Here is a 25,491-nt window from a genome sequence, read left to right as displayed (position 1 = left end):
ATTAAAATACTTACCAGCTTCCATCTTCAGCTGTTTCTAGTGCTGCTTCTGTCCCGTCCCACCATCTTGTGACTGCAGCTTCTGACTGACCGTAAGTCACAGCTAACGGTCAGAAACGCTGTATGTAAGTCTATGAGAGTCTCATTCACTTTGAGTAGTGACTTCTGGTTCGCCCAGCAAACACTGAAGTGATCTGGCTAGTGACAACTAGCAGAACCGGACTGGAGCAGTGCAGAGAACAGAAGAAGGCGGCTGGTAAGCATTTTATTACAGGCAGGGAAGAGATATCACACCAGGTGCTCGGCACTGTCAATGGCTGAGCTCCTCTCATTACAGTCAGGGACGGTGCCAGCATCACCCCAGGCTGTTAAACCCCTAAATGCTACGAACGAGAATGATCGCAACATTTAGGAGGCTTCAGATCAGCTCCCCCGTTACGTCATCGCAGGGGTCTGATCGTTCCCATGGTAACCTAAGGTCGTCATGACGACCCATGGGTCACCAAGCTACGGAAAACCTCTTAGATCATGTTCACAGCATGGTCTAAAAAGCTTCTGTCAGTGAAGAACTGACAGGTATAAAGCATTGCAATGCTAGTTCATTGCAATACTGTGTACCAGCAATCACAGACAAAAAAAGTGAAATTCCCATAGAGGGACTAGGTATAAAAGTAAAAAAAAAAGTAAAAATATTAACTTTTTTTCTAACAATAATAAAAAATATTATATCAATAAATACACATTTTTATGTAAAAAAGAAAAAATAAGCAAAAAAAGTACACATATTTGGTATCTCCATGTCCGAAACAACCCGATCTGTAAAACTGTCACACAAGTTAAACCGTCAGTGAACGCCATAAAAAAAAAACAACCTGACAAACTATGTTTTTTCATCATACTGCTGGAAAAAGATAGAATAAATCTCGATCAAAAAGACAAATATAAATAAAAATAGTACCGCTGAAAGCGTCATCTTCTCCCACAAAAAACAAGCCGCCATACAGCTCCATCAGTGGGAAAAATTAAAAAGTTGTAGCTCTCAGAATAAAGAGATGCAAAAATAATTATTTTTTCTATAAAATAGTTTTTATTCTGTAAAAGCGCCAAAACGTTAAAAAATGATATAAATGTGGTAATGCTGTAAACGTACTGACCCGAAGAATAATGCTGCCTTATCAATTTAGCCACATGCGAAACGGCATAAAAAAAAACTCCCAAAAAACAATTCCTGAATTGCTGTTTTTTGTTCATTCTGCCTCCCTAAAATCAGAATAGAAAGTGATTAAAAAACATTGCGACCAAAAATGGTACCAATAGAAACGTCAACTCCTTACGCTAATAACAAGCCCTCACATGACTCTGTCGGCAGAAATATAGGAAACTTATAGCTCTCAAATATATTGATGCAAAATCTAGTTTTTGCAGAAAAAAAAAGTATTTTCTTGTGTGACAGCAGCCAAATATAAAAACCCGCTGTGAATCTGGTATCGCTTTAATCACCCCGACCCGAAGAATAAAGTTATCTAATCACTTATATCCCAAGAGGAACAGCGTAATTAATAAATAAAACCAATTCTTCACCTGCTGCTAATTTGTTCATTCTACCTCCCAAAGATCGTAATAAGGCTCGACTCAAATTTATCCTGTGCTCTACGTTGAGCGCTTATACTGGGGTTTCCGTGTAAATCTCTTGAAGCGTGATTTAGACGGAACCCCGATGGAAGATTCACTATAATGAGGCAGATGGAGGCACTGTGGACGGCGTCTGACCTATGATTTGGCGGTGTCCATCTTTTTAGGAGTGCATAAAAGTGCAGGATAAATGTTATGTAAAATGTTCCCAATAAAAGCTTCAAACCAATCCACAAAAAAGTCCCCTCTCAGGTCCGTCATCAGTCAATGGAAATATAGGGGGCTTCCACGTTGCTCGTAGTACAAAGGCTCTGGAAAAGTGCTATGGCTCCTCTCCTCCCCCCAAAAAATCCAGTAAATTCGGCCTCCCAAATCCAAATGCCCCCCTCCCTTCTGAGTCCCAGTTTGCATAAACCACACTTAGCATCCACATGTTTGGCATGGGTATAATTTCCTAAATGGGGTCACTTGGGGGGGGGGGGTATTCTGCTCTTCTAGCCCTTAAGCTCTGTATATGGAGTCCACAAACTATTTTAGGAAAATTTGCGCTCTACGTGGAAAATAGTGCTCCATCCCTTCCAAGTCTCGCCGTGTGTGGCTAAGCAGTACTGAACAGCCACATATGGGGTATTTCCACGTTCAGCAGAAATTGTGGAACAAATTTTGGTGCCATTTTTACCCATTTCACCCTTGTGAAAATGTAAAATCTGGAGCTGAAACAAAATTTCTGTGGTAAAAATGTAATTATTTTTTTTCACTGCCCAATGGTATAAATTTCTGTGAGGCACATATATAACTGAGCCCATGTCATAACTGAGCTTTGCACTGTGCCTCAAAAATAGTTCCCGATTACATGTAGGGTATTGGCGCAATCAGAAGAAATTGCACAAAAAACTGTGAGGTCCATTTTTTCCTATTAGCCCTTATAAAAATTTAAAATTTGGGGCTAAAACAACATTTTAGCTGTAAAAATGTAATTATTCTTTCTTCAACGCCCAATGGTATACATTTCTGTAAAGCACATTTGGTGTCAACATGCTCACTTCACCCCTAGATGAATACATGATTTTTTATTTTCACAGCTCCACTTTATAAAATTCTGTGAAACACCTGAGGGTTCAAGGTGCTTACCATTCATCTAGATACATTCCTTGAGGGGTCTAGTTTCCGAAATGGGGTCACTTGTTGGGGGTTTCCACTATTTAGGCACGTCAGGGGCTCTCCAAATGCGACATGGCGTCCGCTCTTGATTCCAGCAATTTTTGCGTTCAAAAAGTCCAAGGGCATTCCTTCCCTTCCGAGTCCTGCAATGCGTCCAAACAGTAGTTTTCCCCACATATGGGGATATCAGCGTATTTAGGAGAAACCGAGCAACAAATTTTGAGGTCCATTTTCTCCTGCTACCCTAGTAAAAATAAAAAAAATTGGGGATAAATTAAACTTTTTGTGAAAAAAAGTAAAATGTTCATTTTTTCCTTCCACGTTGCATTAATTCATGTGAAGTACCTGAAGAGTTAATAAGAGAACTTGAGAACTTTGAGGGGTGCAATTTTTAGAACTGTGTCACTTTTGGGTATTGTATTTTCTATCATATAGGCCCCCCAAAGTCACTTCAAATGTGATGTGGTCCTTAAAAAATGGTTTTGTAAATTTGTTGGAAAAATTAGAAATTGCTAATGAAATTGTAACCCTTCTAACTTCCTAAGAAGCAAAAATTATGTTTCCAAAATTATTCTGATGTAAAGTAGACATGTGGGAAATGTTATTTATTAACTATTTTGTGTGACATATCTCTCTGATTTAAGGGCATAAGAATTAAAAGTTTGTCTTATCGAACAAATTTTTACCCCTATCATGAAGTACAATATGTCACAAAAAAACAGTCTCAGAATCAGGGGGATCCGTTGAAGCGTTCCAGAGTAATTACTCATTAAGTGACTTTGATCAGATTTAAAAAATGAGGCCCGGTCATTAACCTACAAAATGGCTCAGTCCTTAAGGGGTAAAGTGGTTTATTACTGAAAAAATGTCTACATGTATTTTACATTTAGAAAAACAAAGAACTTTCCTCACCCTCCCTGTGTCCAGCACTGAGTCTCGGCCACTGATCCTGTCTCGGTTGTTTGCGGTGCTGTCATAATGTCGACAGCGCTGCAGACGTTTACTGAGCTCAGCAGCTCGTGCCGTCAACTCGTACGTACGACGCTTTGTTTGCACGGCCGCACTTTACATATGTCCGACTGCATAGAACAAATATCTTTTGGATGAAGCCAGATTTTTTCGATTTATAGTGAACAAAAACATTAAAAAAATCAGTGAGATCGAGCTAAAAAATGCAGAATAAATATGAGCAAGATACAAAAAGATAAAATATTAATGAACTAATGGATCATGAAATTGTTTAGTTTCTTGAGTAAAGTTTCTCGTAGTGAGAGCAGAGCCGTGTGATATGTAGAAATAAGACAGAAAATGAAAGTCAGATGTGGGAGCCACAGTCTGGAGAGGAGACCGCGGAGCCGCTGATGACCGGTGACACAAGATCCTCCATCAGCTTCAGGTCTATTCTACATTACATGTGTTGCAATAATCACTGATTTACAACATGTCATAAATCAAGGGCATTACTCAGGGATTTTGGATTTCTAGAACATGGATTTGGGGTGAAATGACAAATCATACAGCTGCCGGCAGTCCTGACATCCATCACACACAAGAGGCGGCTTCTAGATATTTACAGTATGTATTTCACTAACAGCTGAGGACATTTTCTCTCCTCATTCAGTCTACAGATTTTATTCTAATGCTTTGTGGATGCGGAACATGTTTTTATTCTTACAGATTAGCTGGTAATGAAATACAACACACTGAATGCAAGCTGTTGGCATCTACAATCATGAGTATCTGGTCCCTGAAGATACTTGATCTGTCTGATAACCGTCTGTCTGGTCCTCACTTCGGTTACATTATGGAGGCTCTGTGCAGTTCAGACTGCAGGATGGAGGAATTACAGTGAGTATAAGTGACGTGTACAGGAGGAGACGTGCGAGTATAAGAGACGTGTACAGGACGGAGACGTGCGAGTATAAGAGACGTGTACAGGACGGAGACGTGCGAGTATAAGAGACGTGTACAGGATGGAGACGTGCGAGTATAAGAGACGTGTACAGGACGGAGACGTGCGGGTATAAGAGACGTGTACAGGACGGAGACGTGCGAGTATAAGAGACGTGTACAGGACGGAGACGTGCGAGTATAAGAGACGTGCACAGGACGGAGACGTGCGAGTATAAGAGACATGTACAGGATGGAGACGTGCGAGTATAAGAGACGTGTACAGGATGGAGACGTGTGAGTATAAGAGACGTGTACAGGATGGAGACGTGCGAGTATAAGAGACGTGTACAGGACGGAGACGTGCGAGTATAAGAGACATGTACAGGACGGAGACGTGCGAGTATAAGAGACATGTACAGGACGGAGACGTGCGAGTATAAGAGACGTGTACAGGATGGAGACGTGCGAGTATAAGAGACGTGTACAGGACGGAGACGTGCAGGTATAAGAGACGTGTACAGGACGGAGACGTGCGAGTATAAGAGACGTGTACAGGATGGAGACGTGCGAGTATAAGAGACGTGTACAGGATGGAGACGTGCGGGTATAAGAGACGTGTACAGGACGGAAACGTGCGAGTATAAGAGATGTGTACAGGATGGAGACATGCGAGTATAAGAGACGTGTACAGGATGGAGACATGCGAGTATAAGAGATGTGTACAGGACGGAGACGTGCGGGTATAAGAGACATGTACAGGACGGAGACGTGCGAGTATAAGAGACGTGTACAGGACGGAGACGTGCGAGTGTAAGAGACGTGTACAGGACAGAGACGTGCGAGTGTAAGAGACGTGTACAGGACAGAGACGTGCGAGTATAAGAGACGTGTACAGGATGGAGACATGCGAGTATAAGAGACGTGTACAGGAGGGAGACGTGCGAGTATAAGAGACGTGTACAGGATGGAGACGTGCGGGTATAAGAGACGTGTACAGGACGGAGACATGTGAGTATAAGAGACGTGTACAGGATGGAGACGTGCGAGTATAAGAGACGTGTACAGGACGGAGACGTGCGAGTATAAGAGATGTGTACAGGATGGAGACGTGCGAGTGTAAGAGACGTGTACAGGACGGAGACATGTGAGTATAAGAGACGTGTACAGGATGGAGACGTGCGAGTGTAAGAGACGTGTACAGGACGGAGACGTGCAAGTGTAAGAGATGTGTACAGGACAGAGACATGCGAGTATAAGAGACGTGTACAGGACGGAGACGTGCGAGTATAAGAGACGTGTACAGGATGGAGACGTGCGAGTATAAGAGACGCGTACAGGATGGAGACGTGCGAGTATAAGAGACGCGTACAGGATGGAGACGTGCGAGTATAAGAGACGTGTACAGGATGGAGACGTGCGAGTATAAGAGACGTGTACAGGATGGAGACGTGCGAGTATAAGAGACGTGTACAGGACGGAGACGTGCGAGTATAAGAGACGTGTACAAGATGGAGACGTGCGAGTATAAGAGACGTGTACTGGACGGAGACGTGCGAGTATATCAGACGTGTACAGGACGGAGACGTGCGAGTGTAAGAGACGTGTACATGACGGAGACGTGCAAGTGTAAGAGATGTGTACAGGACAGAGACATGCGAGTATAAGAGACGTGTACAGGACGGAGACGTGCGAGTATAAGAGACGTGTACAGGATGGAGACGTGCGAGTATAAGAGACGTGTACAGGATGGAGACGTGCGAGTATAAGAGACGTGTACAGGACGGAGACGTGCGAGTATAAGAGACGTGTACAAGATGGAGACGTGCGAGTATAAGAGACGTGTACAGGATGGAGACGTGCGAGTATAAGAGACGTGTACAGGATGGAGACGTGCGAGTATAAGAGACGTGTACAGGATGGAGACGTGCGAGTATAAGAGACGTGTACAGGACGGAGACGTGCGAGTATAAGAGACGTGTACAGGATGGAGACGTGCGAGTATAAGAGACGTGTACAGGACGGAGACGTGCGAGTATAAGAGACGTGTACAGAATGGAGACGTGCGAGTATAAGAGACGTGTACAGGACGGAGACTTGCGAGTATAAGAGACGTGTACAGGACGGAGACGTGCGAGTATAAGAGACGTGTACAGGATGGAGACGTGCGAGTATAAGAGACGTGTACAGGATGGAGACGTGCGAGTATAAGAGACGTGTACAGGACGGAGACGTGCGAGTATAAGAGACGTGTACAGGACAGAGACGTGCGAGTATAAGAGATGTGTACAGGACAGAGACATGCGAGTATAAGAGACGTGTACAGGACGGAGATGTGTGAGTATAAGAGACGTGTACAGGACGGAGATGTGTGAGTATAAGAGACGTGTACAGGATGGAGACGTGCGAGTATAAGAGACGTGTACAGGACGGAGATGTGTGAGTATAAGAGACGTGTACAGGACGGAGACGTGCGAGTATAAGAGACGTGTACAGGACGGAGATGTGTGAGTATAAGAGACGTGTACAGGACGGAGATGTGTGAGTATAAGAGACGTGTACAGGACGGAGACATGCGAGTATAAGAGACGTGTACAGGATGGAGATGTGTGAGTATAAGAGACGTGTACAGGACGGAGATGTGTGAGTATAAGAGACGTGTACAGGATGGAGACGTGCGAGTATAAGAGACGTGTACAGGACGGAGATGTGTGAGTATAAGAGACGTGTACAGGATGGAGACGTGCGAGTATAAGAGACGTGTACAGGACGGAGATGTGTGAGTATAAGAGACGTGTACAGGACGGAGATGTGTGAGTATAAGAGACGTGTACAGGACGGAGACATGCGAGTATAAGAGACGTGTACAGGATGGAGACGTGCGAGTATAAGAGACGTGTACAGGATGGAGACGTGCGAGTATAAGAGACGTCTACAGGATGGAGACGTGCGAGTATAAGAGACGTGTACAGGACGGAGACATGCGAGTATAAGAGACGTGTACAGGACGGAGATGTGTGAGTATAAGAGACGTGTACAGGATGGAGACGTGCGAGTATAAGAGACGTCTACAGGATGGAGACGTGCGAGTATAAGAGACGTGTACAGGACGGAGACATGCGAGTATAAGAGACGTGTACAGGATGGAGACGTGCGAGTATAAGAGACGTGTACAGGACAGAGACGTGCGAGTATAAGAGATGTGTACAGGACAGAGACATGCGAGTATTAGAGACGTGTACAGGACGGAGACTTGTGGGGACAAGTTATACCTGGATTTATTCTATTTTCTGCTCCGCACTGCTATGTCTATGAGATAATCTGCTGACTGTTCCTTGTTATGTGACGTCTCTACTAATGTCCGACTATCTTTTTCTTACATCACTTCTGTGTCATAAGGTTGTAAGAAAGGAAATCTCCCGTCATTATTAATATTTCACTTTTATATATGGAGTCTGATCAGGGACCGGGAGGAGCCGCATCACATGGAGACACAACATGTATTATAGACAGGCACAATAATCACTGTATGTGTATGGCAGACTTGAGATTGTGTAGAAGAGAAGCATCTCCTTTTTCAGATACATTTACAACAGCTGTAACATGTTCAGTATCAAATCGCCCATGATTAGTGTTGAGTGATACCTTCCGATATCAGGAAATATCGGATCGGATTGGATCGGGCCCATACCCAAAAAGTATCGGATATCGCCGATTCCGATACCGGAAACCAATGCAAGTCAATGGGACACAAATATCGGAATGAAAATAAACCCTTTCTTTCCTTGTAGGTTAATTCTACATGAAGGAAAACAACTAACAATAATGTAGAATGTATTGGGGGAGGTGGTTGCCCAAATCGATGGGAACAGTGCTCACAGTGAAACATGAAAAGCCGGCAATTCATCAGCGGCACATACCGGTACCCGACAATTTAGAACAGAAAGAATAGAGCTTCATACGTTGATTAGATAGATAGAAACATGTCAGTCACATATATAAGAAGTACAGTGACAGTGTTGCTTACTGTACTTGTCATTTAGTGTTAAAGGATTTATTTAAAAAAAATAATAGTGTTTTCATGCACCGTCTCTTTAAAAAAGCCGGCCGGCAATTCAGCAGCGGTACCCGACAATTTAGAACAGAAAGATAGAGAATCACACATAGATTAGATAGATAGAAACATGTCAGTCACATATATAATAAGTACAGTGACAGTGTTGGTTACTGTACTTGTCATTTAGTGTTAAAATAAAGGATTTATTAAAAAAAAAAATTGCCATTTCTGGGGCGGCTGACGGCTGGTGTTTCTAGCCTGGGAGGGGGCCAATATTCATGGCACCCTTCCTGGGCTATTAATATCAGCCCCCAGCTGTCTGCCTAGCCTTTGCTAGCTATTAAAATAGGGGGGACTCCATGTTATTTTTTTTGTGGTTCCCCATTTTAATAGCTAGTAAAGGCTAGGTATTCAGCTGGGGGTTGATATTAGTAGCCTGGGAAGCTCCGTGGTTATTACCCCCTTCCCAGGCTTCAAACATCTGCCCCAGCCGTCTGCTTAACCTCCGCTAGAGACTAAAATTAAGGGGAACCCCACGCCAATTTTTTTTTTATTAAATCCTTTATTTTAACACTAAATGACAAGTACAGTAACCAACACTGTCACTGTACTTATTATATATGTAACTGACATGTTTCTATCTATCTAATCTATGTGTGATGCTCTATCTTTCTGTTCTAAATTGTGGGGTACCGATGCTGAATGGCTGGCCGGCTTTTTTAAAGAGACGGTGCATGAAAACACTATTATTTTTTTAAGTAAATCCTTTAACACTAAATGACAAGTACAGTAACCAACACTTTCACTGTACTTCTTATATATGTGACTGACATGTTTCTATCTATCTAATCTATGTGTGAAGCTCTATTCTTTCTGTTCTAAATTGTCAGGTACCGGTATATGCCGCTGATGAATTGCCGGCTTTTCATGTTTCACTGTGAGCACTGTTCCCATCGATTTGGGCAACCACTGTAATGCCACAACCACCATGGCTGTGGCATTAACGTCTTAAAAAAATATTAATTCCTGCTATTCCATTTAATTGTAATGTAAGGGAGATAATGTAATGTCAGCGCTTGAGCAGGAGAATTTTCCCACGCTGGGATGGCATTCTGATGACAGGCTGGATTACAGCTGAGTGCTGCCATCCAGCTTGTCATCATTCAGAGACACTTCAGCGCGCAGGCATTATGTGAACTTCCGATTCCGGTATTCGATATTGTAAAAGTATCGGAACTCAGTATCGGAACTCCGATACAGCGAATATCGGTCGATACCCGATATTTCAGTATCGGAATGCTCAACACTACCCATGATCCTCACATAGCTCCCGCACTCGGTGTCGATCTAACTGGGATGACGGATTTGACCTCCCCTGAGAAGAAACTCTCCTCCACTGTTCTGGGCTCTCCCTCACCGGAAGATGGCGGAATCTATAGCGCCATAACTGTTACATCATGTGATCACACGCTACAACGTATACATATATCATGTGGTCCTGATTGATGGATGCAGAGACCTTTAGTGGTCAATATTTATCAGTTCTACAATATCATTAGGATGCTGAATTTACAATCCTGGGTCTTAAATTCTTAAAATGAAGAAAGTTACCCCACGCAATCAGTTTCCAGAAGAGCTTGCTGCTCTGGTTATAAACTTCTGAAAATCCATATCTTAGGCTTTTGCCTGTGTTGTTGCTCACGGACACATCCCACATTTCTTCCATGAACGTTCGTGCCTGGGCATTAGATACTCACTGTTCCTCTGCATGAGGTACCATTTTCTTTCTGTGCAGTGACGGGCGGCCATGTAACGCTCTCATGTCATTGGAGGAACAGCCCCTCTCTTCGCTGACTTCTCGGCTTAGCCGAGCTCTCGCAGAAGCTTGAGCTGAGTGCCTTCTTGCTGCACTATATGCAACATGATGCCCGTATTCTTAGGATTAGAAATAGTGCTGACTACTGGATTGCCACACTATTAGATCCATGGTACAAGAATAAATTTTGCTAGATGCTTCCCGCCCTAGAAAGGGACCCGTGAATGCTGGAGTATAGAAACATGTTTGTAGACAATCTTAAGAGTGGTTTTCCCCAAGACAGTAGTGTGGCACACAGTGTGCATCGCAGTTGTAGACTTCCAACCTCAGGAATGTCAATTTGTCAACGCAAAAACATTAGCTGCAGCAGCAGTATGTAACGGGTCTGGGAGGTGGAACCACAGAGCAACTATACAAAGGGGCAGTCCTTGTAAGGAAGCGGGTGACACCCAGGGAAGGCAGGCAGGCAGTCACGGCTAGTGACGGGGACAGTCTCTGGGTTAGAGGGCAGGAGGTCACGGCAAGTGACGGGGACAGTCTCTGGGTAAGAGGGCAGGAGGTCACGGCAAGTGACGGGGACAGTCTCTTGACAGGCGGGTGGTCACGGCAAGTGATGGCTAAGCCTCCAGGTAGGCCAGCAGGCAGGTAGCGGGTGGACGCTCCCAGGTGAGCGGGCGAGAGTCTCTGGACAAGCGGGTGGTCACAGCAAGTGACGGCTGAGCCTCCAGGTAGGCAAGCAGGCAGGTAGCAGGTGGACGCTCCCAGGTGAGCGGGCGAGAGTCTCTGGACAAGCGGGTGGTCACAGCAAGTGACGGCAGAGCCTGCAGGTAGGCTAACTGGCAGGTAACAGGTGGACGCTCCCATGTGAGCGGGTAAGAGTCTCTGGACGGGCAGGTGGTCACAGCACGTGACGGCAGAGCCTCCAGGTAGGCTAGCAGGCAGGTAGCAGGTGGACGCTCCCAGGTGAGCGGGCAAGATTCTCTGGACGGGCAGGTGGTCACAGCACGTGACGGCAGAGCCTCCAGGTAGGCTAGCAGGCAGGTAGCAGGTGAGCGCTCCCAGGTGAGCGGGCAGACGGATCCATAGACAGAATGACAGGGCTGGTAGGCAGACTGTCGGACCGCAGGAATAACAGCAGATAGACACGAGTCAGGCAGGTATCAGACAGGAAACTGGCAGGTAACTGGCAGGTAACTGGAAACGGGACCTGAGGGCTGAAGCAGAGTGATGAACTATGCTACAACATTGCTCGGGCACCTCCATTTTGGAGGAGGTGCCTTATATATGGAGAGGTCCTCCGGCCATTGGCCGGGGACTCCTTAGGACAGCGCGCGCGGCCCCTTTAAGAGAGGGGGAGCGCGTGCGCGTGTGCCCTAAGCACAGTGACCGGGGAGGAGCGCGCGCTGCCAGCAGAGCGGGAGGAAGACGCCGGGCACGGAGCGGAGAGGTGAGGGGAACAGCGTCCCTGCCTAGCAGGAGGCAGGGACGCCGACGCTACACAGTGTAAGTGGCAGAAGCAATTTCTGTGAGTCTTTTCGCTCATTTTTTAGGACTAGCTTGTGCATCAGCACAACAGAGTACAAGTCTGACACGTAGTGAACGACCAGCGAGGATGGGCAGGAGTATCTCAAGCTCAACATCAATACCATCAGTGAGGGATTGGACTCTTTTTCATTTTGGTCTTCAAAAATGGAAGAGTTGCCGAAGCTCGCCTGTCACGCCTTGGAGATTTTGTCATGCCCGTCAGCCTGCATTCTCTCAGAACGTGTCTTCAGCGCCGCTGGTGGTGTCCTGACAGATAAGCACATCCAGCAGTCCCCTGAAAGTGTAGGCCACCTAACTTTCATCAAGATGAACAAGGCATGGATCTCCAAAAACTTTTGCACCCCAATCGCAAACTGTGCAGACTAAGCGATGGTGTAGTTTTAAATGTTCTGCATTGATGTCGCGTTATTGCAGTCTGTGACATCTTTGTCGTAGCTTCTGTGCCTGCTGTTGCTACTGCTGCTGATGTTATCAATAATTTTTTGAGATGCAGAGACTCCTGGTTGGGTCTCCATCTGGTCTGTTTCCAGTAGTGGAAGAGGTGTCGGTCCCCATTATACTATTTCTACTCTGGTGAAATTGACGCCACTTTGGTGGTCTACGGCCCTAATTTTTTAAGATGCAGAGACTCCTGGTTGGGTCTCCATCTGGTCTGTTTCCTGTAGTGGAAGAGGTGTCGGTCCCCATTATACTATTTCTACTCTGGTGAAATTGACGCCACTTTGGTGGTGTATGGCCCTATTTTTTTGGAAATGTGCAGACTCCTGGTTCGGTCTCTATCTGGTGTGTTTCCAGTAGTGGAAGGTATGTCGGTCCCCATTATACTATTTATTTTCTGGCGAAATTGATGCCACTTTGGTGGTGTATGGCCCTAATTTTTGGAAATGGGGAGACTGCTGGTTGGGTCTCCATTTGGGGTGTTTCCTATAGTGGAAGGGGTGCTGGTCCTTGTAAAGATCTGAGGTTGTGGGTTTTCTGCCAAGTCACCACTCAGTAACTTTCCCTGGTATGCTGTCCAGAGATAGGTGATCCCACCTCCTGCCACCGCTTTTAAAGATCTAAGGTTGTGGGTTTTAATAATCACCTTGGCAGGTTAACGATGCAAAAAATATTTTATTCCTTACATCAAAGTTTTACAACATCTCCAGGTAAATGGTCAAAGTACAGTTCTCTCAGTCCTCAAGTTCCCAACCTGTGATCAGTAGTTCCACTGACTTTGTATCAGGTGATACTCACTGTCTCCCAACTTTTATTTGACCCACAGATTTTGTATCACCAGCCAATATAGTCTGTAGCCACAGTCCACGATCCTCCAGACGACAGATAAAACGATGGACGCACCGGTATCCAGAAGCAACAGTCCTTTATGCAAGTTTAAATCCAAATGACATATCCCACAACTCTAGCACGTTTATCCAACCCATTCGGCAGCCGATCTCTACTCCATATGCCATGGATCCATCCATGGTCCAGACGATCAGACTAGATCCTATCCCTTCGGCATCATTCCACCAACTCCCGACTAAACATGGGGCTTATTTTTCTCCTTTACTGGGATCAACCTCCTCCCCCTCAAAGCTAAGTGTGCATTAGTGGAGATATTTTTCCTCAGGCCGAACTCATCACCTGGGTCTGCATGTGCGACTCCCTGTGGTGACGGCTCTGCCGGATCTACTTTTCCCATGTACAAAATGAGCCTTGTGCCTGAGAGAACAATAGTTAGAGGCTCCTGAGATACTAATGAGACTACTGGAATGCTGGACACTTTACAAGGGAAATTAGTGCACATAAACTAACAAGCAAGCCGAACATTAATAAAACACAGCAAGCAAGTCTCTAATAAAACATAATAAGATCGATGGCACTGGTGCTCCGTGCTGGAAAAAGTCTGATAGTCTTAGTACATGGCCAGCTCCTCACAGTCCCCATTATACTATTTCTACTCTGGTGAAATTGATGCCACTTTGGTTTGGTATGGCAATCATTTTTTGAAATGTGGAAACTCCAAGTTTGGTCTCCTTTTTGTGTGTTGCCTGTAGCAGTAGGCCTCCCAGACCGGCAGGCCTGCACTTACTTTCAGTCAACTCTCTGTTACTATCCTTAAATTTTTCTACCAATAATAGTCTATGAAACTTATATTTGTGCTACCTGACTGTTACTGAGCAGAAAAGCAGCTTGAGCTGTTGCATGAGGTATCAGGGCTCCCAGCACAGCAGGCCTACACCGATCCCTCACCCACCTTGTCTTAATTTGAAGTTAAATTCAAAGCTGTAAATGTTGGCCCAGACGCTGATACCTTATGCATGTCCCATGGCTAACTGCTGCTGTGCCAGTGGTCATGGTGCACATTGGTACAAATGACAAAGTTAGAGGTAGGTGGAAGGTCGTTAAAGATGATTTCAGGGAATTAGGCTGCAAGCTTAAAGCATGCACCTCCAAGGTAGTATTCTCTGAAATACTGCCTGTACCACGTGCCACGCGAGAGAGGAGATTAGGGAGATAAATTAGTGGCTCAGGAATTGGTGTAGGAAGGAGGGGTGTGGGTTCCTGGAGAACTGGGCCGACTTCTCAGTTGGCTACAGGTTCTACGCTGAGGACAGGCTGCACCTCAGTGGGAAGGGTGCAGCTGTGCTGGGGGAGAAAATGGCTAGAAGGTTGGAGGAGTGTTTAAACTTGGGATTGGGGGGGGTATTCAATTTATAGGTGGGGAAGATAGTGCAGATAGTGACCTGGGCACAAATAAAGAAATTGGGAGTGGGGTTCGAACAGTTAAAATAGTAAGAAGGAATAGAGGTACAGAGAGATACATAAAATGCATGTACACTAATGCCAGAAGCCTCACCAACAAAATGGAGGAATTAGAATTAATTTTGTTGGAAAATAATTATGACATGGTGGGGATATCTGAGACATGGCTGGACGAGAGCCATGACTGGGCAGTTAATTTACAGGGCTATAGTCTGTTCAGAAATGACCGTACAAACAAGCGAGGGGGGGGTGTGTGTTTATATGTAAAATCATCCTTAAAACCCATCTTGCGTGAGAATATACTGTATGTGAATCTAATGAAAATGTGAAGTCCCTGTAGGTGGAGATAAGGGGAGGGGGAAAAATAATAAATTACTGATAGGGGTTTGTTATAAGTCTCCAAAAATAATGGAAGCAGCGGAGAATATCCTCATAAAGCATATAGATGAAGCAGCGACTCAAGGAGAAGTCATTATTATGGGGGACTTTAACTACTCTGAAATACATTGGGGAACAGAAACCTGTAGTTCCAGCAAATGTAATAGGTTTTTGACAACTATGAGAGACAATTACCTTTCACAACTGGTTTAGGACCCACCAAAAAGGGGAGCACTGCTAGACCTAATATTAACCAACAGGCCAGACCGCATATCAAATATACGAGTTGGGGGTCACTTGGGTAATAGTGATCACAAAACAATAAGCTTTCATGTATCCTTTAAAAAGTTGTATAGTAGAGGGGTTACAAGGACACTAAACTTCAGGAAGGCGAATTTCCAACGGTTGAGAGATGATCTTAGTGCAATAGACTGGGACGATATCCTGAGACCTAAAACTACACAAAGCAAATGGGAGACATTTATTAGCATCCTGAATAGGACCTGTGCACAATATATACCCTATGGGAATAAACATGCTAGAATAGGAGGAAACCACTATGGCTAAATAGAGCTGCAAGGGGTGCAATAAGTGACAAAAAGAAAGCATTTAGAGAACTAAAGCAAGTAGGTAGTGATGAGGCATTAAATAAATACAGAAAATTAAATAAATTCTGTAAAAACCAAATCAAGGCAGCAAAGATTGAGACAGAGAGACTTATTGCCAGAGAAAGTAAAAATAATCACAAAATATTCTTTAACTACAAAAATAGTAAGAAACTAAAAAATTATAGTGTTGGCCCCCTTAAAAATAGTCTGGGTGAAATGGTGGATGAGGATGAGGAAAAAGCCAATATGCTAAATGATTTTTTTTCAACCGTATTTACACAAGAAAATCGCATGACAGAAAACATGATCCGTGATAACAAAAATTCTCCATTAAGGCTGTGTGCCCACGATGCGTTTTTTAAGCGTTTCTGCAGCGGCAAAAACGCTGCAGAAACACTTAAAAAACGCATGGTAGAAGACCTGCCATGTTCCCCAATGATAATCCCCATGTGCTGTGCACATGCTGCGGAAATTTCCGCTGCGGATTATCATTGTGGAAAAAAACTCAGCGCTACCAATTATTTTGTGGAAGCGCTGCGTTTTCACCGCCATTGACTTGAATTGGAACGCATGGATTACGCATCACTGTATATGTAGATGCACATTCCATGCGTTCCAATGTGCGGATGGTACCCGGGTCTGGAGGAGAGGAGACTCTCCTCCGGACCCGGGTACCATAGAACCTGTAAAAAAAGAATAAAATAAAAAATTAATGTTATATTTACCTTCTGGCGGCCCCCGGTGCACTTGTCCTCACTTGCCGGCAGATCGCGATGGACTGAAGGACCTGCGCTGACGTCATAGTCATGTGACGGGTCACGCGATGCTGACGTTGGCAGGTCCTTCAGTGTACCGCGATCAGCCGGCAGCCAGGACGGAGGGAAGCAAGACTGCGGGGGCCATCAGAAGGTAAGTATAGATTTATTTTTTTATTTTTTAACATTCTTACGGTCACATTATATAAATCCATGCTGGTTGCATGGATTTATATAGTGTGACCAAGTTGTCAAGCACTTTCCAAGTGATGGAAAGCTCTTGTCAACCCGCACGCGGAAATGCATGTGAAGAACTCTTCACATCTGCATGTCCCTGGCAGGAAAACGCATGTACAATCCGCATGTACAATCCGCATGTACAATCCACATGTACAATCCGCATGCGTTTTTTCTGCCCGGGGAGATGCAGAAACGCTCAGGAAAAATCCGGAGCATTTCTGTATCGTGGGCACATAGCCTAAATGTCACTTGCTTAACCCAGCAGGAAATACGACGGCGTCTAAAAATCACTAAAGTTGACAAATCCCCGGGCCCGGATGGGATACACCCGCGAGTACTGCAGGAATTAAATAACGTCATAGATAGACCATTATTTTTAATCTTTAAAGATTCCTTAATAACAAGGTCTGTACCACAGGACTGGCGTATAGCAAATGTGGTGCCAATATTCAAAAAGGGGACAAAAACTGAACTTGGAAATTATAGGCCGGTAAGCTTAACCTCTACTGTGGGTAAAATCCTGGAGGGTTTCCTAAGAGATGCTATACTAGAGTATCTGAAGAATAACCTCATGACACAATATCAACATGGGTTTACGAGGGACCGTTCCTGTCAAACTGATTAGCTTTTATGAAGAGGTAAATTCCGGACTGGACCAAGGAAATGCAGTGGATGTTGTGTATATGGACTTTTCAAAAGCTTTTGATACGGTTCCACACAAAAGGTTGATACATAAAATGAGAACAATGGGGATAGCGGAAAATATATGTAAGTGGGTTAAGAACTGGCTCAGTGATAGGAAACGAAGGGTGGTTATTAATGGAACACACTCAGACTGGGTCACAGTTAACAGTGGGGTACCACAGGGGTCAGTATTGGGCCCCCTTCTTTTTAACATATTTATTAATGACCTTGTAGGGGGCATACAGAGTAGTATTTCAATATTTGCATATGACACTAAACTCTGCAGGGTAATCAATACAGAGGAGGACAATTTTATATCACAGGAGGATCTATGTAAACTAGAAGCTTGGGCTGATAAATGGCAAATGAGCTTTAATGGGGATAAATGTAAGGTAATGCACTTGGGCAGAGGAAATAAAATGTATAATTATATGCTTAATTGTAAAACACTGGATAAATCTGTCACTGAAAAAGACCTGGGTGTATTGGTGGACGACAAGCTCACGTTTAGTGGCCAGTGTCAGGCAGCTGCTGCAAAGGCAAATAAAATAATGGGATGCATTAAAAGAGGCATAGATGCTCATGAGGAGAACATAATTTTACCTCTATACAAGTCATTAGTGCGACCACACTTAGAATACTGTGTACCGTTCTGGTCTCCAGTGTATAAGAAAGACATAGCTGAACTAGAGAGGGTGCAGAGAAGAGCGACCAAGGTTATTAGAGGACTGGGGGTCTGCAATACCAAGACAGGTTATTACACTTGGGGTTATTTAGTTTGGAAAAACGAAGGCTTAGGGGTGATCTTATTACTATGTACAAATATATGAGGGGACAGTACAAAGACCTTTCTATTGATCTTTTTACTCTGAGGCCTGAGACGGGGACAAGGGGGCATCTTCTACGTCTGGGGGAAAGAAGGTTTAATCATAATCACAGACGCGGATTCTTTACTGTAAGAGCAGTGAGACTATGGCGCTCTCTGCCGCATGATGTTGTAATGAGCGATTCACTACTAAAATTTAAGAAGGGCATGGATGCCTTTCTTGAAAAGTATAATATTACAGGTTATAAATACTAGATTCCTTGATAGGGCGTTGATCCAGGGAACTAGTCTGATTGCCGTATGTGGAATCAGGAAGGAATTTTTTTCCCCAATGTGGAGCTTAGTGTTTGCCACATGGGTTTTTTTTTGCTTTCCTTTGGATCAACATGTTAGGCTATGGGTTGAACTAGATGGACGTAGTCTTCCTTCAACTTTAAAAACGATGTTACTATGTATTATAAAAGGTGTATTGTGGGTCAATAGATGCCACTTTTCCTGGTGTCTGTCCCTAATTTGAGCTGTTTGGCAGATTTTGGGCCCTCCTGAAGGTTTTGTCTAGGCGTTTGGTTTTACTTCAATTCAAAGGGATTCGGATATGTTCGGCGAATTGTTCGACAAACTTTTTGGCGAACATTGTGAAATTCGTCTATCAGAACCGAATCAAACCTTGAAAGGTTCGCTCATCTCTAATCAGGAGTAATAGCAGGCGATTTTCAGAACAAGCCAACGAAGTAAAATGAATATTAAATGAGAGGTGATGTCCAGGCAATGTGTTAGGGAAAGCACTTTCTAAAGTGTATAAATCTACATAGACAAAGGGACATCTTAGTGAAGTGTCATAAAACACGAACCTCTAAAAAACAAAGATAAAAGGTTCATTTTTTATTGACCTTTGGTCCAATGGGCAGAGCACATAGGTCTGAGGTCAGCCATGGAAAAGAAGTGGTGTTTACTGGAGAGGGATAATCATGTATCTGAGGCACCAGTGAGAAGACGGCTTATTACATGTAAATGTAACTTTAATCTGAAAGGTACATTGGTTGAAAACAACGTCTTATAGTTGGGGAAGAAAATCATCTCCGATTTTAAGTGTGTTCTTTTAATCTTTTCACCTAATAATGAATCCTGTTATGGACTCTATTATGAACTCACACATTATCTTCTTATTCTTACAGTTTGGATAATAATGATTTAGCAAACATTTTCTGCATCCACTTGGCATACGTAATAAGGAATATCCGGTCCCTGAAGATACTAAAGCTGTCTAATAACCGTCTGTCTGGTCCTAACTTCAGTAATTTGATAGAAGCTCTGTCCAGTCCAGACTGCAGGATAGAGGTATTACGGTGAGTATAAGAGACATGTACAGGATGGAGACGTGTGAGTATAAGAGATGTGTACAAGATGGAGACTTGTGAGTATAAGAGACGTGTACAGGATGGAGACGTGCGAGTATAAGAGATGTGTACAAGATGGAGACTTGTGAGTACAAGAGACGTGTACAGGACGGAGACGTGCGAGTATAAGAGACGTGTACAGGACGGAGACGTGCGAGTATAAGAGACGTGAACAGGACAGAGACGTGTGAGTAGAAGAGACGTGTACAGGAGGGAGACGTGCGAGTATAAGAGACGTGTAGAGGATGGAGACGTGCGAGTATAAGAGACGTGTACAGGATGGAGACGTGCGAGTATAAGAGATGTGTACAAGATGGAGACTTGTGAGTACAAGAGACGTGTACAGGACGGAGACGTGCGAGTATAAGAGACGTGTACAGGACGGAGACGTGCGAGTATAAGAGACGTGAACAGGACGGAGACGTGCGAGTATAAGAGACGTGTACAGGATGGAGACGTGTGAGTATAAGAGACGTGTACAGGACGGAGACGTGCGAGTATAAGAGACGTGTACAGGACGGAGACGTGCGAGTATAAGAGACGTGTACAGGAGGGAGACGTGCGAGTATAAGAGACGTGTACAGGATGGAGACTTGTGAGTATAAGAGACGTGTACAAGATGGAGACTTGTGAGTATAAGAGACGTGTACAGGATGGAGACGTGCGAGTATAAGAGACGTGTACAGGATGGAGACGTGCGAGTATAAGAGACGTGTACAGGATGGAGACGTGCGAGTATAAGAGACGTGTACAGGATGGAGACGTGCGAGTATAAGACACGTGTACAGGATGGAGACGTGAGAGTATAAGAGACTTGTACAGGACGGAGACGTGCGAGTATAAAAGACGTGTACAGGATGGAGACGTGCGAGTATAAGAGACGTGTACAGGAGGGAGACATGCGAGTATAAGAGACGTGTACAGGACGGAGACATGCGAGTATAAGAGACGTGTACAGGATGGAGACTTGTGAGTACAAGAGACGTGTACAGGACGGAGACATGCGAGTATAAGAGACGTGTACAGGACGGAGACGTGCGAGTATAAGAGACGTGTACAGGATGGAGACGTGCGAGTATAAGAGACGTGTACAGGAAGGAGACGTGCGAGTATAAGAGACGTGTACAGGACGGAGACGTGCGAGTATAAGAGACGTGTACAGGACGGAGAACTGCGAGTATAAGAGACGTGTACAGGATGGAGACGTGCGAGTATAAGAGACGTGTACAGGACGGAGATGTGCGAGTATAAGAGACGTGTACAGGACGGAGACATGTGAGTATAAGAGACGTGTACAGGACGGAGACGTGCGAGTATAAGGGACGTGTACAGGACGGAGACGTGCGAGTATAAGAGACGTGTATAGGACGGAGACGTGCGAGTATAAGAGACGTGTACAGGAAGGAGACGTGTGAGTATAAGAGACGTGTACAGGACGGAGATGTGCGAGTATAAGAGACGTGTACAGGATGGAGACGTGCGAGTATAAGAGACGTGTACAGGATGGAGACGTGCGAGTATAAGAGACGTGTACAGGACGGAGACGTGCGAGTATAAGAGACGTGTACAGGAGTGAGACGTGCGAATATAAGAGACGTGTACAGGATGGAGACGTGCGAGTATAAGAGACGTGTACAGGAGGGAGACGTGCGAGTATAAGAGACGTGTACAGGATGGAGACTTGTGAGTATAAGAGACGTGTACAGGAGGAGACGTGCGAGTATAAGAGACGTGTACAGGATGGAGACGTGCGAGTATAAGAGACGTGTACAGGATGGAGACGTGCGAGTATAAGAGACGTGTACAGGATGGAGACGTGCGAGTATAAGAGACGTGTACAGGATGGAGACGTGCGAGTATAAGAGACGTGTACAGGATGGAGACGTGCGAGTATAAGACACGTGTACAGGATGGAGACGTGAGAGTATAAGAGACTTGTACAGGACGGAGACGTGCGAGTATAAGAGACGTGTACAGGATGGAGACGTGCGAGTATAAGAGACGTGTACAGGAGGGAGACATGCGAGTATAAGAGACGTGTACAGGACGGAGACATGCGGGTATAAGAGACGTGTACAGGATGGAGACTTGTGAGTACAAGAGACGTGTACAGGACGGAGACATGCGAGTATAAGAGACGTGTACAGGACGGAGACGTGCGAGTATAAGAGACGTGTACAGGATGGAGACGTGCGAGTATAAGAGACGTGTACAGGATGGAGACGTGCGAGTATAAGAGACGTGTACAGGACGGAGACGTGCGAGTATAAGAGACGTGTACAGGACGGAGAAGTGCGAGTATAAGAGACGTGTACAGGATGGAGACGTGCGAGTATAAGAGACGTGTACAGGACGGAGACATGTGAGTATAAGAGACGTGTACAGGACGGAGACGTGCGAGTATAAGGGACGTGTACAGGACGGAGACGTGCGAGTATAAGAGACGTGTACAGGACGGAGACGTGCGAGTATAAGAGACGTGTACAGGAAGGAGATGTGTGAGTATAAGAGACGTGTACAGGACGGAGATGTGCGAGTATAAGAGACGTGTACAGGATGGAGACATGCGAGTATAAGAGACGTGTACAGGATGGAGACGTGTGAGTATAAGAGACGAGTACAGGATGGAGACGTGCGAGTATAAGAGACATGTACAGGACAGAGACGTGCGGGTATAAGAGACGTGTACAGGAGGGAGACGTGCGAGTATAAGAGACGTGTACAGGATGGAGATGTGCGAGTATAAGAGACGTGTACAGGACGGAGACGTGCGAGTATAAGAGACGTGTACAGGACAGAGACGTGCGAGTATAAGAGACGTGTACAGGATGGAGACGTGCGAGTATAAGGGACGTGTACAGAATGGAGACGTGCGGGTATAAGAGACGTGTACAGGACGGAGACGTGCGAGTATAAGAGACGTGTACAGGATGGAGACATGCGAGTATAAGAGACGTGTACAAGACGGAGACGTGCGAGTATAAGAGACGTGTACAGGATGGAGACGTGCGAGTATAAGAGACGTGTACAGGACGGAGACGTGCGAGTATAAGAGACGTGTACAGGATGGAGACGTGCGAGTATAAGACGTGTACAGGATGGAGACGTGCGAGTATAAGAGACGTGTACAGGATGGAGACGTGCGAGTATAAGAGACGTGTACAGGATGGAGACATGCGAGTATAAGACACGTGTACAGGATGGAGACGTGAGAGTATAAGAGACGTGTACAGGACGGAGACGTGCGAGCATAAGAGACGTGTACAGGATGGAGACGTGCGAGTATAAGAGACGTGTACAGGAGGGAGACGTGCGAGTATGAGAGACGTGTACAGGATGGAGACATGCGAGTATAAGACACGTGTACAGGATGGAGACGTGAGAGTATAAGAGACGTGTACAGGACGGAGACGTGCGAGTATAAGAGACGTGTACAGGATGGAGACGTGCGAGTATAAGGGACATGTACAGGACGGAGACGTGCGAGTATAAGGGACGTGTACAGGACGGAGACGTGAGAGTATAAGAGACGTGTACAGGACGGAGACTTGTGAGTACAAGAGACGTGTACAGGACGGAGACATGCGAGTATAAGAGACGTGTACAGGATGGAGACTTGTGAGTACAAGAGACGTGTACAGGACGGAGACATGCGAGTATAAGAGACGTGTACAGGACGGAGACATGCGAGTATAAGAGACGTGTACAGGACGGAGACATGCGAGTATAAGAGACGTGTACAGGACGGAGACGTGCGAGTATAAGGGACATGTACAGGACGGAGACGTGCGAGTATAAGGGACGTGTACAGGACGGAGATGTGCGAGTATAAGAGACGTGTACAGGACGGAGACGTGCGAGTATAAGAGACGTGTACAGGACGGAGATGTGCGAGTATAAGAGACGTGTACAGGACGGAGACGTGCGAGTATAAGAGACGTGTACAGGACAGAGACGTGCGAGTATAAGAGACGTGTACAGGACGGAGACGTGCGAGTATAAGAGTCGTGTACAGGACAGAGACGTGCGAGTATAAGAGACGTGTACAGGATGGAGACGTGCGGGTATAAGAGACGTGTACAGGACGGAGACGTGCGAGTATAAGAGACGTGTACAGGATGGAGACATGCGAGTATAAGAGACGTGTACAGGACGGAGACGTGCGAGTATAAGAGACGTGTACAGGATGGAGACGTGCGAGTGTAAGAGACGTGTACAGGACGGAGACGTGCGAGTATAAGAGACGTGTACACGATGGAGACGTGCGAGTATAAGAGACGTGTACAGGATGGAGACGTGCGAGTATAAGAGACGTGTACAGGAGTGAGACGTGCGAATATAAGAGACGTGTACAGGATGGAGACGTGCGAGTATAAGAGACGTGTACAGGAGGGAGACGTGCGAGTATAAGAGACGTGTACAGGATGGAGACTTGTGAGTATAAGAGACGTGTACAAGATGGAGACTTGTGAGTATAAGAGACGTGTACAGGATGGAGACGTGCGAGTATAAGAGACGTGTACAGGATGGAGACGTGCGAGTATAAGAGACGTGTACAGGATGGAGACGTGCGAGTATAAGAGACGTGTACAGGATGGAGACGTGTGAGTATAAGAGACGTGTACAGGATGGAGACATGCGAGTATAAGACACGTGTACAGGATGGAGACGTGAGAGTATAAGAGACGTGTACAGGACGGAGACGTGCGAGTATAAGAGACGTGTACAGGATGGAGACGTGCGAGTATAAGAGACGTGTACAGGAGGGAGACGTGCGAGTATGAGAGACGTGTACAGGATGGAGACGTGAGAGTATAAGAGACGTGTACAGGACGGAGACGTGCGTGTATAAGAGACGTGTACAGGATGGAGACGTGCGAGTATAAGAGACGTGTACAGGAGGGAGACGTGCGAGTATAAGACACGTGTACAGGATGGAGACGTGAGAGTATAAGAGACGAGTACAGGACGGAGACGTGCGAGTATAAGAGACGTGTACAGGATGGAGACGTGCGAGTATAAGAGACGTGTACAGGAGGGAGACCTGCGAGTATAAGAGACGTGTACAGGATGGAGACGTGCGAGTATAAGAGACGTGTACAGGATGGAGACGTGCGAGTATAAGAGACGTGTACAGGATGGAGACGTGCGAGTATAAGAGACGTGTATAGGACGGAGACGTGCGAGTATAAGAGACGTGTACAGGATGGAGACGTGCGGGTATAAGAGACGTGTACAGGACGGAGACGTTCGAGTATCAGAGACGTGTACAGGATGGAGACTTGTGAGTATAAGAGACGTGTATCAGAGACGTGTACAGGATGGAGACTTGTGAGTATAAGAGACGTGTACAGGATGGAGACTTGTGAGTATAAGAGACGTGTACAGGATGGAGACGTGCGAGTATAAGAGACGTGTACAGGATGGAGACGTGCGAGTATAAGAGACGTGTACAGGACGGAGACGTGCGAGTATAAGAGACGTGTACAGGACGGAGAAGTGCGAGTATAAGAGACGTGTACAGGATGGAGACGTGCGAGTATAAGAGACGTGAACAGGACGGAGATGTGCGAGTATAAGAGACGTGTACAGGACGGAGACATGTGAGTATAAGAGACGTGTACAGGACGGAGACGTGCGAGTATAAGGGACGTGTACAGGACGGAGACGTGCGAGTATAAGAGACGTGTACAGGACGGAGACGTGCGAGTATAAGAGACGTGTACAGGAAGGAGACGTGCGAGTATAAGAGACG

At 45.4% G+C, this 25,491-nt stretch overlaps 1 protein-coding gene across 6 annotated transcripts in view; it reads left to right on the top strand.

Moving 5' to 3' along the window:
* LOC141153994 (NACHT, LRR and PYD domains-containing protein 3-like) overlaps nt 1–25,491 on the top strand; it is a 250,139-nt gene that overhangs the window by 117,892 nt on the left and 106,756 nt on the right. For 2 of the 6 annotated variants that reach the window (XM_073639357.1, XM_073639354.1), the window contains exons 8-9: nt 4,470–4,640; nt 19,515–19,685. The exons of 1 other annotated variant lie outside the window; for it this stretch is intronic. In XM_073639357.1, the coding sequence (XP_073495458.1) occupies nt 4,470–4,640; nt 19,515–19,685 (342 nt within the window). The remainder of the gene's footprint in view (nt 1–4,469; nt 4,641–19,514; nt 19,686–25,491) is intronic. 3 more of the 6 variants (XM_073639359.1, XM_073639355.1, XM_073639356.1) reach the window with 2 other exon arrangements.

Source organism: Phyllobates terribilis, unplaced genomic scaffold (genome assembly GCF_046119375.1).
Source record: "Phyllobates terribilis strain yellow unplaced genomic scaffold, ASM4611937v1 Scaffold_7__3_contigs__length_470593459, whole genome shotgun sequence".
Classification (NCBI taxonomy): Eukaryota; Metazoa; Chordata; class Amphibia; order Anura; family Dendrobatidae; genus Phyllobates; species Phyllobates terribilis.
The sequence above is the reverse complement of the archived record's forward strand: the minus strand, read 5'-3'. Positions and strand labels throughout refer to the sequence as shown.